The 13,985-nt window shown below is 51.4% G+C and overlaps 1 protein-coding gene across 2 annotated transcripts; it reads right to left on the bottom strand.

The window, feature by feature from the left end:
- Positions 1 to 927: 927 nt before the first annotated feature.
- On the bottom strand, positions 928 to 12,948 carry Hpcal4 (hippocalcin like 4). Of its 2 annotated transcripts, XM_028854485.2 has the most exons (5): positions 12,580 to 12,948; positions 12,342 to 12,449; positions 7,280 to 7,448; positions 6,923 to 7,138; positions 928 to 4,879 (listed from the first exon to the last, which is right to left on the bottom strand). In XM_028854485.2, the coding sequence occupies exons 3-5, from the start codon at positions 7,439 to 7,441 to the stop codon at positions 4,682 to 4,684; spliced, it is 576 nt and encodes a 191-aa protein (XP_028710318.1). In that variant the 5' UTR covers positions 7,442 to 7,448; positions 12,342 to 12,449; positions 12,580 to 12,948; the 3' UTR covers positions 928 to 4,681. The 2 variants fall into 2 exon arrangements, with proteins under 2 accessions (XP_028710318.1, XP_028710317.1); XM_028854484.2 differs by lacking the exon at positions 12,342 to 12,449 and having other exon boundaries at positions 12,580 to 12,945.
- Positions 12,949 to 13,985: the final 1,037 nt, after the last annotated feature.

The raw sequence follows: 13,985 nt of genomic DNA, 5'->3' as shown, positions 1-13,985 counted from the left end.
GAGGCACAGTTGCCACAGTTACCAGTTCTAGTTTGGAGGCCAAGACCATTTTTTTTTAAATTTTTTATTTATATATTTTATGCATATGAGTGTTCTATTTGCACGTTCTATTTGCATGACAGAAGAGGGCATCAGATCTCATTACAGATGGTTGTGAGCCACCATGTGCACCATGTGGTTGCTGGGAATTGAACTCAGGACCTCTAGCAGCCAGTGATCTTAACTGCTGAGCCATCTCTCCAGCTCCAAGCCCACACCTTTATATTTTTGCTTCTTAAACAAGGATTCATGTATCCTAGACCTGGCTTGAACTCAGTGAAATAGTCTAGGATGACCATGAATTCTTTTTTGTTTATTTGTTTTAAAGTAATTTATTTTTATTTTATGTGCATTGGTGCTTTGCCTGCTTGTATGTCTATGTGAGGGTGTCAGATCTTGGAGTTAGAGACAGTTGTGAGCTGCCATGTGGGTGCTGGGAATTGAACCCAGGTCCTCTGGAAGAGCAACCAGTGCTCTTAACCCCTGAGCCATCTCTTCAGCCCGACCATGAACTCTTCTTAATCCTCCTGCTTCCACCTCCAAATGCTGGGATTACAGGGATGTGCCACCATATCCATTTTAAGCAGTGTGGAGGATTGAACCCATGGCTTTGTGCATGCTGAGTAAATACTCCACTAACTGAGCTACATCTCCAGCCTGGCCCACACATCCTGAATTGCCTGCCATTGGGACCCTTTTCGATCTGTTTCCCTTTTTTCTTTGAAGTAGCTTAAGTGGGTCGCTATGCTATATGACTCGATTCCCCACTAGATCGAAGACCTAGCTTGGCCCAAGGAGGCTCCTGTGGGTGCTCTGTGAACTCTTCTGGGCCTGTTTCCCTCTGCTCCACCCTGGCCCTGCCCAGCCAGCTCAGGGAAGACAGGAAGCTTGCACAGTCACACCTTTTATTCATTGTCAGTGGGGAAAATACACACCACACGGCACAGGATTGACCAGTGAAGACGGTTGCTGTGGGCAGAGCTAGAAGCGGCACATCTGGAGAGAACGGGGTATGCTTCCTCACTGCTGCTGCTGCTGAGGAGGCCCTGGACCTAGCCAGCCTCCACCTCGCATGCAGAGAGATCCGTGCCTCCTGGGAGGCCCCACCCTGGCCCCACACTCTGACAAAGCTAAGAAGAGAAAACCCTGGAAAGTCTAGAAAAAAAAAAATCCCATGTTTTTCTAAGACTTTAAAATTGAGCACATGAATTATGTATTTCTTTAAGAATAATGAAGGAGCTATGTAAGAAACGTATTTTTTTAAACCCCATGGTGATTTCTAAAGTCAACACAAAGCCTCACCCAGGGTGGATCTTCTGGAAATAACTTTCAATTTAATGAAATTTTGTGTGAAACTATTTACAGTGTCAGCCTACTACTGCCCTGCCTAGGAGGATCAGATCACGCTCTCTCCTTGCTCTCATGACCTCCTGTGGAAAATGGATTTCTGTTTCTGAGGCTCTGCCTTTGCCAGGGCAGAAAAGAATTAGTGCCTTTGCTGATGGGCTTGTTTTTGTTTTCTTCTTAATTTTAAAAGGAAGTTAGTAAATTATGCAGCTGCAGGGATGGTCGTGGCACCTGAGGGAAGCAACCTACGCTGATGATTTTTAGGGATGAGAAATAAGGGTCTCATCCCTTAGCCAGAAAGGATGAATGAGAATAGCAGGTATGAGGAGGCTGAATCTGGAATCACTGTGAGTCACAGAATTTCTGTAAGAGGATATAGAACCTCAAAGGAGAACTTGGATAGATCAATGTTTTAACTGCCTGTATGTTTTCATGTCTTTGCAAGTCATGCATAGATCTCTGCTAACCTTGTGCTTTGTGGTAAGTGCTTCTCAAGCTGGAGCAGAGATGGGAGCCCTATCTCTCTTCTTGAGGCACGGATGGGTGCTCTACCACACGGTCTCCTGGGCATACAGTGCTCTAGACACCTAAGAGAGTGTGGGAGCAAGGCCTAACCTGCCTGTGGCTCCTCCCATCAGCAAGAAGGCAGAAACAGTTTGGGGCCTGTTGAGCTGTCTGAAACCCTTTGCCTAAGTAGCAAATACTGCCCATGAGTAGGCAGCCAGAACCCTGGAGTGATCAGTCTCAGGAATAGAACTTGCCTACCAGCTTAGAAAAACAAAAGCAGTTCTCTCAGGAAGGAAGAGAGTTGGGAAGACAATGTTAGATGCTTCCGGAATTTGGTTAGCAGCTCCCAAGAACAGCATTGGTCCATGCAAAGCTGCCCAGAAGCAGAAAAGAGAATGCTTGAAAATGGAGACTTCAAGCTCCTCCTCTTTTTTGGAAGACCATGGCCTCAGAAGCTTCTTAGCAGGAAGCTTCTGAAAGACAAAAGTCAGTTTGTCCTGCAGTCAACATCTGGACTAACAGACACAGAAATGAACGAGGCAGAGGAAAGCCTTTTAGAGAGCCTTGCATTCAAGTTCAACAACTGTGTAATCTCCTGACCGCTTGCTCTCACACAAGAGACCTCCTCACCCTCCACTCTTAATCTTAGCTTCCAAGCCTGGGTAAAGGTCCCGAAAACCCCGATCTCCCTGGGCTGTGAGGACAAAATGAGATGCAAGTAAACACAAGCCTTTGAAAGCCAAGAAAGTCTGTGTCTTCCTCCGTGTGAGTTCATCTAGATTCAACATGGCGGGGGGGGGGGGGGCGTGTCGGGGCAGGAAAAGCTTTTCACTAGAAAATTCAGGTCCCAGCTGTGTGGGCTGTTGAGCATTTCTGTCTCTGCGGTGCTGATGACAGCACAAGACATACTTAACAGGCAGTTCACGAGGGCCGGGGAACAGCCCTGTGAAGCATCCCTAGATAAGACACCTGCCGACATCACCGGAGTCTGTGAATCCCTCAGCCTCACCACATGGCCTGGGTAGGCAGGATGGAAAGAAGGTGCCTTGCTACTCCAAACGCCACAAGAAGGAAGGTCTGACAGAATTTTGGACCACAGGTGAGAATCTCCAAAAGTTTCTAGCAGTGAGGAGGCAAGCATTCAGAAGTGAGAGGCAAATAGCATCCTTCCTGCAGGGCAATCTCCGCCACCACACACCCCGGCGTCACAAGCATATTCTCTACTCCCACCCTGGCTGAGAACATCTGAGACAGTTTCACAGCAGTTCAAGAGGAAGTCAACTGTCACTGCGTATCAAAGCTGACTCCTGATCACAAGCACAGGCGAAAGCAAAGTGAAGAGCTAGAAGAAAGCAAGGTGGATTTTTCTGGAAAGCATGCAGCACAATAGTTAGCTCACAGACCCTAAAATTCAGAAAGCAAAGCTGGTGAGTTCAGAAGGTGACAGATTTGTTTACCTGGCAGGGGTGGAGGGGTTAGAAAAAGCCTTTCACATGGAGTACGCCCAGTGTATTTTTAGGCGTTTGGTCCATAAATGCAGCCCAGAAGCCTGAACAGTGGCCGGATGATCCTTTTCTTCTAGCTCCTTCTATCTGAGGCTGTGAAAGAACAAGCCAATCCCTGAAACCAAACCAAACTCAGAAACAAGCTGCTGAGATGTGGGGTACAGACTACCCTTGCTCAACGTAAACCTGGTTTCCATCTCTGACGCCGGCACCCAAAGTGAGCGACACAAAGTCACTTGTGGAATTGAAAAAAGGTAATCAAAAGGAGGAGCAGGAGCAGCAGATACTGCTGATGGGAGAGTGCATGTTCTCCAAGTGGTTAGCCCTACCCCTTTTGCCCAAGCATTTCCCCCCCTTGAAAATTAGCGTTTTTATATTCATTTAAATCATTTTTATAAGAAACCAAGTAATATAGAGTATATATTAATAGTCTAATAAAATGGTCTTAGCTCTTTGAAAGGGCACTAAAAAAATAAGTATTACATAAATTTTTATTTTTCTTAAAACTTCTACCCACTTGTGGCACCTAAACTTCCTCGGGCTTTTCAGTCTTTCTGCAGCTTTGGGTGGTGTTAGCTGGAGGACACATGCGTCCTAAGAACCTGCCCGCTGCCTTGCGTCCTCATCTCCGTGTGTTTCACATCCCTGTCTAAGATCTCCACCCTTGGAAGTTGTCTCATTGCCCTGTGAGCTTTCAGAGGGCATGGAATGTGTTTTTGTAAACAACCATATTCTTAGCACCTTCAGGTGCTCAACAAGCATTAGCTGGAGAAGGGACTCAATGGACGTTCCCAAGGGTGGGGCCAGAGGGGCCAGGTAGAGTCAAGGGGGTGGGGCGGAGACCACTTCTCAAGGAATCTGGGAAGGAGAGACCCAGTTTGGCCCTTTGACTGGGAGCCTCTGGGACCGCATTGTGTATTTCGAGCTGAATCCTGGGAACAACAGGATTTCGAAGCAAGCCCTCAGCCCCCCCTTAACCTCGCCTCTTGGGTCAAAAGCCAACTCTCCTAAGCCCAAAGGATGTCGGTTCTAGGCCAAGGCTAGAGGTGGAGCTAGTGACAGACGCTTGGAGGACAGGCTACTTGAGAGGACCCATCTCTTTTGCAGGATGAGGTGGTCCCTCACGGAACTTGACTGAGGAGAGAAAGGCTTGGGCAGAGGAGTGGGGGACCTAGAGAGTGAGGCTGGAATGCCCCTCCCCCTGGGGACGGGCCAGCAGAGAGGACATCAGGTTGGGAGGTGCCATGCCTGTCCTGGCCAGGGGCCCTGCCCCTCACCAGCCTCTACTTCTGCATGTCACACTGCAGCAGCAATACAATAGAGGGGTCACTCTTGGCTGCCTCCTTGAACTCCTCCAGTGTAATCTGGTCATCCTTGTCCTGGTCCATCTTCTTGAAGATCTTGTCGACGCGTTGCTGGGGTGTGAGCCCATCCTGGTTCATACGCATCATGATGACGGTGCCCACCATCTTATAGATAGCCTGATGGAGCAAAGACAAAGGTGTGAACACACAACGGGCGGTGAGGGCTGAGGACGAATAAAAAGGACCTTCGGGTGGACTCAGAGGACCCTGGAGGAGGGGGGAGACACTAGAAAGAGACACTTGGTTGTTGAGACTGGCTTTTTAGGGCTGCCTACATGGCTCAGCTGAGAAGGAGCTTGCTGCCCAAGCCTGATGACTTGAGTTCGGTCTCCGGAACCCACATAAACGTGGAAGGAAAGAATTGACTCCACAAAGTTGTTCTCTGACCTCACATGACACTGTGGTAACGCGTGCGCGCACACACACATACACACACACACACACACACACACCACTACTTCCTTTTGAGACAGGGTCTCATCATGTAACTCTAAATGGCCTGTAACTCACTGTGTAGATAAGGCTGGCTTTGAACTCACTATGTAGACCTTGATGGCTTTGAATTCACAGAGATTCACCTCCCTCTGCCTACTGTGTGCTGAGATTAAAGGCATGTACTAACACACTCAAACAATTAAAAAAAATACTGTCTACCTAATGAGCATCTTAAACGAATCTTGTCTCAAAACTCAACTCTTTGATCCACTTCTCACCTGTTGTGCCTCTAGAATTCCCTGTGTCAACATTCTGCCACATTTTAAAGAAAAACAAACAAACAAAAACCCTCAAGCCTTTCTTTGTTAAATTTGTTAAGACAATGTTTCATCTGTAACCCAGGTTGACTTGGAACTCACTATGCCGCTCAGCCTCGCCTTGAATTTACCATCCTTCCGCCTCAGCTTCCTGAGGTTGGGATTACAGGAATGCATCACCATGCTTAGTTCTCCCGATATTCTTCTCGCTCCTCTCCAATCCTTCAGCAACACATTCCAACTCCAGTTCTGCTCGACTTGCTTTCCACCGTTTCCACAGTGCATGCACGAAGGCAGCCTCCACCAGCTCCTGACTGGATTTCTTCAGAAGTCTCCTAACTGGTCTCCCTGCCTCTGCTGCCCACGCTGTCCTCCATCATCTGCTATCCACACGCAGAATATGTTCAATGCCTCTACCCAGGCCTGAGCCACCGCTGGGTCTCCTGGCTCCCTGTGGGTCCATTTTCTGTCACTCTCCCCTCCGCTCACACTTCCACTACTGCCCTGGCCTCCTACCATACCCGGAGCCATGCAAACACAACTTCACCTGCGTGGGTGGTTCACTCTGCAGTCTTTAGAGTCAGCGTCCCCCATTTTCCTCCATCACGCTCTCTTCCTTTACTTTGCTTATTATTATTTTTTTATACCATTTACTGCCTGGCATGACCCAAATTTACTTTCTGATTTACTGGAAGTCTCCTATGAAAGCACATGTCAGACACTCAATACTTTTTTTTTTTTTTTTTTTTTTTTTTGGTTTTTCGAGACAGGGTTTCTCTGTGTAGCTTTGCGCCTTTCCTGGAGCTCACTTGGTAGCCCAGGCTGGCCTCGAACTCACAGAGATCCGCCTGCCTCTGCCTCCCGAGTGCTGGGATTAAAGGCGTGCGCCACCACCGCCCGGCAACTCAATACTTTTTTAAAGCAAATTTAAAAAAAAAAAAAGAGCCAAACATTTACAGAGAGAGAGAGAGAGAGAGAGAGAGAGAGAGAGAGAGAGAGAGAGAGAGAGAGAGAGAGAAGAGAGAGAGTGCCATGGTCTGTCTGAGGTCATAGGACAAACATGTAGGAAATGGTTCTCTCCTTCTACTGTGTGAGGTCCCAGGGTCAAATTTAAGTTGTGAGACCTGTCAGCAAGCACCTTTACACGCTGACCCATCTCTCCAGACCTCAATACTTAGCTTCTTAGAAAACCAAATGAATTAACTTGGCTACCCTAGATTTGATTCACTGAGGGCAGCCACATGCTACCCTTTGTTCATCTGGGAAAATGGAGTACCTGACACCATCTACTCCACGGGTTAAACATCCAGCAAGGGGCCTGCAGAACTGTGGTGGGAGAACGCTGGGGAGCGTCTAGGAGACTCCTGAAGCTCAAGAATACCGGACGCCCACACTGGCCCCACCGCACCTCGATAATCTCCAGCATCTCCAGGCGCGTGATGCGCCCATCGCCGTCCAGGTCGTACATCTCAAAGGCCCAGTTGAGCTTCTGCTCGAAGCTGCCGCGGGAGGTGACAGAGAGGGCGCAGATGAACTCCCGGAAGTCGATGGTGCCGTCGCCGTTCTTGTCGAAGGTGCGGAAAGCGTGCTGTGCAAACTTGGAGGCGTCTCCGTAAGGGAAGAACTGAGGCAGGGGTACGGGTTATTGGGGCGCAGCGACAGTCCCACCCTCCCCGCCTACCCCCATCCTTCTGAGTTCCACCAGCTTTCAGGTCCCCAGTACCCGTCCACTCCCCCCCACCCCATGCCACTCCCCACCGGGCACCTTGATGTAGAGCTGCTGAAACTCCTCCAGGTTGAGGATGCCGCTGGGACAGTCCTTCAGGAATCCTTTATACCACTGCTTTAGCTCCTGCTCGCTGAACTCTGTGTTCTGGACCAGGTCTTCCAGCACCTCGGGGGCCAGCTTGCTGTTGTTCTTCCCCATGGTGGGCCTGCGGGACAGACAGCTCCCTCAACATGGCCCAGGCTAGGACCTCACCCCGGCCAAGTGGTGCTCCACCCTCGCCCAACTTGGACCTTTCCTCACACTCCCCCTCCCGTAAGGAGCCCTTCTTCTTAAACTCAGTCTCCCTCTTTCCCTAACACTCCCCCACTTCCCTAGCCACCCACATCAGCCAAGCCCCACCTTCTTTCAGCACGCTCAGTCTCCCTTCTCAGAGGAAGCCTGTTTTCACTGGGTGAACTTTTCTCAAGCAGGATTCCCTCACAACACCCTGCACCCCAGAGCAGACCCCTCCTGGAAGGACATTTCCAGCCTTTCCTGGTGGCAACTGACCCCCTCAGTGACTTGTGGTCCAGTATGGCCCAATCTTCATCCTCATATCTCCCATCATTTATAATTCCCTAGGTCCCTAGCATAAAGCCTCAGCTAATCTTCCTGATAGCAAGGGCTGTCTCCATTCAGCAGACCCCCCGCCTCCCGGGTAGACTCCTCTCCTACCAAGGTCCCCCAGGAACCATTTCCCAAGTTCTTCCTTCAGGCTTTCCTGGAGGGCCCACACAGGAAGCATCTCTCCTTCCTTCCTGTGTACAAATAGAAGTCCTAGCCTGGAGCAGTGATGACCCTGATTACGTTTTTTGCTTTTCATTAACCCATTCACTCCCTGAGCATTTGTTGGGGGCCTGAGTTTGGTATGAAGATAAAGCTAAGATAAGCCAGCCTTCAGTAGCTCATAGAGGTTTCTAGAGATAGATGACTGTCTACAAGGAGCCTTCAATCCATGCCAACCTGGAGGTTTTAGAACAAGAGTTTGGAAGCTAGCATTCATTCCTATAACACAGGACGCTCACAATATGCCAGGTCCTGATCTACGTCCTAGAAATCCAGAGGGTTTTTTTGGGAATTTTCCTTGGCTGCAATGTGCAAGATGACTTGAGGGTGGAGCTGGAAAGATGGCGTAGTGTCTCAGAGCACTTGCTGCTCTTCCAGAGGGTTACAAGTTTGGTTCCCAGTACCCATGTCAAGCGGCTCACAACAATTTTCAGGGCATCTGACACCTCTTGCCCCGCCCCCCCTCGCCCCCAGGACACTTGCACTCATGCGTGTATACCCATAGGCAGAAACACAGCCTACACATCATTAAAAATAATAAAAACAAATCTTTAATAAAAGACGACTTGAGGGGGAGAGTGGTGAGCTGTACAAGGAGGGGGCTTGGCACACAGTTGAAATGGAGAGATGTGGATGGACTGAGAGGTGCTAAAAGGGGGCATTGGCAGCCCTTGTTGGCTGGATTTAGGGATGAGATGAACTCAGAAATCAAGGCAGATGGACCCCATTACGGGATATCTCTGGACCTCAGGATCCTCTTCTGGGTCACGAGATCAAGGGGTCGAGAGGGTGGTAGCATCCTTCCCTAGCTACAAACCTACCACCCTCAGAAGATGAAGAATCTACAGGAGAAGCCCAGGAGGGGGAAGTACGCTATCTTTGGGAGCTTGGAATTGCACCAGGGTCAGAGTCAAGGGTGCCTCTGGACCACCGGGAGGCAGAAGTGAGGGACCATCCTCAGCTGCCTCCTCTGCCAATGACTGTGTAAGCTCAAGGCGTAAGGAAGTTAGAAAACCCAGAAGCAAAGGTGTCTGATGGGGGAGGCAGAACTTCTCCCGTGGCTCTTGTAGGATGTGCCTGAGTGTCTGCACGAGGGGCTGGGTCTATGTGTAGGAGGGTGTCAACGTATGAGGCTGCAAATCTGTCAGAGAACACTCGTCTCTCTGTGTCATGGTGTCTGTGTGGTCCTCGCCTTCTGCTCCCTTTCTTTTTTCTTCTGTGCTACCTTTTCACCCTTCTGTCTTCAGGGTCCTCGCTTGTGCCCTGCCCCTACTTGGCCCTAGACCCAGCGAGGACCAGAAAACACCCCCCTCGTCTCTCTTCAGTTGTCAGAAAGTCTAAGTAGGCAGCCCCCTTGGAGATCATGCCCCTATTTCAGCAAAAGAAAGAAAACCGAGAGAGCAGTGGCTTCGACGAGAGTGGCAGCTGGTCGAGGAGGTCCGCTGAGCATTCGGGCTGAATCCGACCGCCTGCTCGACCTGTCCTTTCTACATCATGACCGCTTTCTCAGCACAGACCTTCTCTAGCCCCACCTGCCTTCTGGGAAAGATAGCTCTGACCTTGTGGTCTCAGTGGGACCGTTTTGCCTGAGCTGCAGCCCACAATCTCTGATAGGCAGAAAGTGTCGATCCCTCCTAGTGGATGCTCACAAGCAACTTTGAGTCAGCACAGCTATAGTCAGATTCAGCCTCACCTTGAACCTCTTCTCTGCCCCCACGTCTCTCTGTCTCTGTCTCTCTCCCTCCCTCCTTCACCTCTGGGTGTGGGGTATAAGGAGAAGGAAACAGACTCTATGGACTTCTCAGATTTTTCCCCCTTTTCTCCAGGCCCAGCTTGCCATAAGGTCTCGTGTTTTTTTCCTTTTGAAATGCTCCTGGAACCTTCTTTATGTCCATGAGCAGGGATACCGCTCACAGTGCTGAAGGCTAGCCAAAGCTCTTTGCCAAGCCAGGCCCATAGTCACAGGGCTCACCTGCCCCGCCTTCCTCCTGACACCTCTGTTCCAAGGGATCATCTCCCCTAGTTACAGTGTAGGGTTTAGGTGACACTCTGAAGCTCCAGGATCTTCTAGAATCTCACCTCAAGGCTAGGGTAGAGATACACACACACACACACACACACACACACACACACACACACTCATGACCAGACCCTCTGAAACTCCAGAATCATCTAGAATCTTTTTTCAAGCTGCCCACCTGTTGATCTTCACCGCCCACTGCTCTCCTCATCACCACATATTCCCCCTGAGCCAGGCATCTCAGAGCCAGACCCCTCCTCACCTGTGTGCTGAAATAGTGTCTCTCCCTCTGCCCTTTCTTTTCTGGGCAGACACATGCTGCCTTCACTTCTTCACTGCCACCTGCTTCCTGGCAATCCACCATTCTAAGCTGGGCAGTGGTCAGGCAAGAGCATGGGTTCAGCACTCCAGGCATAGGCAGAACTTGTGAGGCTATGGCGTGAAACCCTCCCCCACACACCATCTCCTGACCCTTAGCTAATGATCTAGGATGCCAAGGGAGGCCTTTGTACTGCCTGAAACAGGGAGACTCCCAGGTCTTGCTGCTCAACAGTAAAAAATTTCCCCTTCCAACACAACTTTGACTATTTCTGAGCATCGTGGACAGGGGAAAAGGTGCCTTTCCCCCATTGTCCCTGTCTGTCTTCTGGAAGCTCTTCCCATAGGTTCCTGCTTTCCCTCTGTGCCTGCACATGAGCATCCTGCGGAAGCTTGAAGACAGAGCCTAGGATGAAGTCATGTTCAGTGAATGGCACTTAGATTATGAGAGAAGAGCAGCATGCCCTTGTGGTACTATGTCACACTGTTTTGTTTATCTGTGATCTCCTATCAAGCCTACTTCAGAAACAATGGAAGCCAGAGTCAGGGAAAGGTTCACCCAAGGTCAACTGGAGCCCATCAGCTGCAAAGCAAAGACCAGAGCCTAGTTGGGAGCATGTTCTGCTGGAGTGGTGGTGGCTTCTGGAAGACTGTCCCTCCAGTTGAGGAGGCATCCCTTGCTCTAAACCTCTGCCCCTCTGTGCTCAGGGGCTTCTCTAGAGGGCTCAGGGCCAGGGTTCAAGTGGAGAGGTGGAAGTGAAGGTAGGAGGGGCTGAAGGAGGCAATAATCCCACACCCTCGCCTAGCTTCGGAGGAGCTGGTGCTGAGGCGGTTGCCATGGTGACAGCAGCTCCCTGGTCAGGAGATTTTCTCTTTCCCTCTCCTCCCTTTGCTTTTCTCCAAGCAGCAGCAATGGCAGTAACAGCCAGGTCTTGTTCCTCCCCTTTATAATAAGAGGCAAAAGCGACCCCTGCGATGTGACCTGGGTTGGCCAGCTCCAGTTTGGAGCTTTCATGCCAGGGTGGTCTGGTGGTCTGGAAAAGATCCTTAAGAGAACGACCCTGCAGGATGTGTAGGAGGCCTGAGTAAAAACGATGCCCCTCCAGTGATCTCCTCTGAGAAATATCCTAATGGTTTAAGCTTTCTTTTTCCTATAATCAGCCGTGGAACCAGAGTATGTCAGAGTTGGAAGGTTGTTCAAGACCACCTCGTCTAATCCTCCTCTGCTGCGCTCTTTCCCCCAGCTCATGAGGAATTGGAGAGGGAAAGACTTGGCTAAAGTCCAGCGGCGACACAGGCAAAGGCAAGAGTTACACCAGACTCCTCTCCTTCCAGGTTCAGACTCAGGGGAAGGAGAAAGCAAGTCCACCCAGACGATGTAGAGCTTCATCTCTACAAACAACGGGAAGCTGAGAGAGGGAGCAACTAGGCACAAAGGGGGCAGAGGACAGCCGATCACAGAGAAAGGAGGAGTTAGGGAGGCATGGAGACTGGAGCCATGGGGTGGTCTCCGGAAGGAGCATCCCTTGCTCATGCTCCAGAGAGGACAAGAGGCAGAACATGGGATCTCTGTCTAGTTGGGGGCTACTAGAGGGAAGCTGCTGAATATGCCTGGGGTAGGACATTGGGGGTCTTCGTCAGCATAAGGGCAGAGGTAGTGTGATCAGAGAATAAATTTGCTATGGAGGTATCTTTGGGAACAGGACCCTGAGGTGTGAATGACTGAACTGTTGGTGTGCGTGTGGGCTACCTCCAGGTAGAGGTTTCCACGGCTAGGCAGACCACCATCTCCAGAGGCAACCGGAGACAGGGTGACTGAAACCTCCGCTAGGACCAGCGACACCACACCCCCACGTGTGTGTGTGTGTGTGTGTGTGTGTGTGTGTGTGTGTGTGTGTGTGTTTGCACTGGGCCCTGAGGAATGGTTGTTCTTACCTGAGCTGGGAGTAAGGAGGCAGCCGTACCACCTTCCTTGAACAGGGGACCCGGCTTGAAGTGAAGGTGGTCCCTTGCCCAAGGCGGGCCCTCCAGATGGCTGTCCACCTATGCAGACCCAGGGTCAGGAAGATGGATCTGAGCAGCGGAGGTTGGGAGGCGAACGCGGAGGAGGAGGAGGGGCTCAGGGCCTCCGCCCCGCGGGGTTGTTCCGAGGGCCCTGCCCTACCCGCATTACCTGAGGCCGCTCGCTGACTCGCTGGATGGCTCCGAGCCTGGGCGGCCGCTGGGACCAGGCTGGCTAGCAGGCGGACGCCGGGCTCCGTAAGGTCCGCGTTGGAGCCGCCTCCCGAGCTCTTGTATCACTATGTGCTTCTCGAAGGCGACACGATTTGCATAAGGCCCGCCCCCTCTCAAGAACCTTGGACATCGATAGGCTCAGCTGGCACCGAGTGACAGCCAGAGTTTCAGGTGGGGATGGGGTGGCCTGTGAGTCTGGGCCACAACAGCGCGCCCCGCCCGTCCGCCCGCGCTGACCTTCCCCGAGTCGCCAGGATTGTAGAGGGCTGCACCCCCATCTGTCCCTCAACCCTGAGGCTCAGAGCCTGGGTCACAGTTTGGAGCGAAAAGTACGGATGATTAAAGTGGATTCGCAAAAAACAACCGCACCGTTGCTATGGGAACAGAAGAACCACAGTTGAATCTCTAAGCCTTCTCTTCCTGGGCCCCAGCGGGGGTGGGGGTAGGAGAGTTGGTGATTCACAAGATGCGACCCCATCCCGTGTCCTACCAGAACCTGGAGGGAATCAATGAGGAGCCGCAGAGTGGCAGGGTGAAGGAAGGAGGAGATTGGGTGGTCAGGAGCTCTGGCCTTTACACCAGCGCCTCCCCCCTCACCACTACCCACCATGAAGCAGAGGAGAGGGTGGGTGCACAAGAGCTGGGTGGATGGGGAAGAACCTTCTACCTAGACACATGAGGGCGTGGGCTCCCGCCAGACACCCCTACAACCTTAATCAGATCAGTTCTCAAGCCCTAGCCTTACTTCTCGAGGACCCCTAAAAGGACTCTTTGGTTCCCCTCCAGAAGGATCCTTCTACGTACCCCCAAGAACCGCTCCATTCCCCACCCTCCCGCATTCCCGTTGCTTAGATGGAGCCGGTTCCCAGCCGCCGCCAGTCTCCGGCCTCGGATGTTGACACAAACCGGAGGCGGTTTACACTGAGCGGGTCTGGAAGGTTTCAGGGCAGCGAAAACGCCTCCTTCCCGTACTTGGGGGTCTCCCCACAGCCCGCCCAGCCGCCAGAGATGTACTGGTGTTTGAGAGCTTACAACCCAAGGTGGTGGAAAGGAGCGCTCTAAAGCCAAACGAAAGAGAGCAGAGATCCCTGGGCTGGGCCACGTGCGGAGGCGGGACTTCAAGGGATCTATCAAAAGTGGGGGCGGGACGCGTGGGGATTGGTTAAATGGGATTGCAGATGCTGAAGAGCCGCGGAGAAGAGGCGGCATTTCGGTCCTAGCAGCAAATGTAGAGATGGGCAGTACATAGGGGGATGGGGACAGGCCTGCCACCAGCAAAGGTCCAGCTTTTGGCACTGGTCTTGGAAACTAAGCACACTGAGGGAAAACCAGTGGGACACTTGT

The sequence above is a fragment of the Peromyscus leucopus genome, chromosome 2 (assembly GCF_004664715.2).
Source record: "Peromyscus leucopus breed LL Stock chromosome 2, UCI_PerLeu_2.1, whole genome shotgun sequence".
NCBI classification, from domain to species: domain Eukaryota; kingdom Metazoa; phylum Chordata; class Mammalia; order Rodentia; family Cricetidae; genus Peromyscus; species Peromyscus leucopus.
This window is presented reverse-complemented; position numbering and strand designations above follow the sequence as displayed.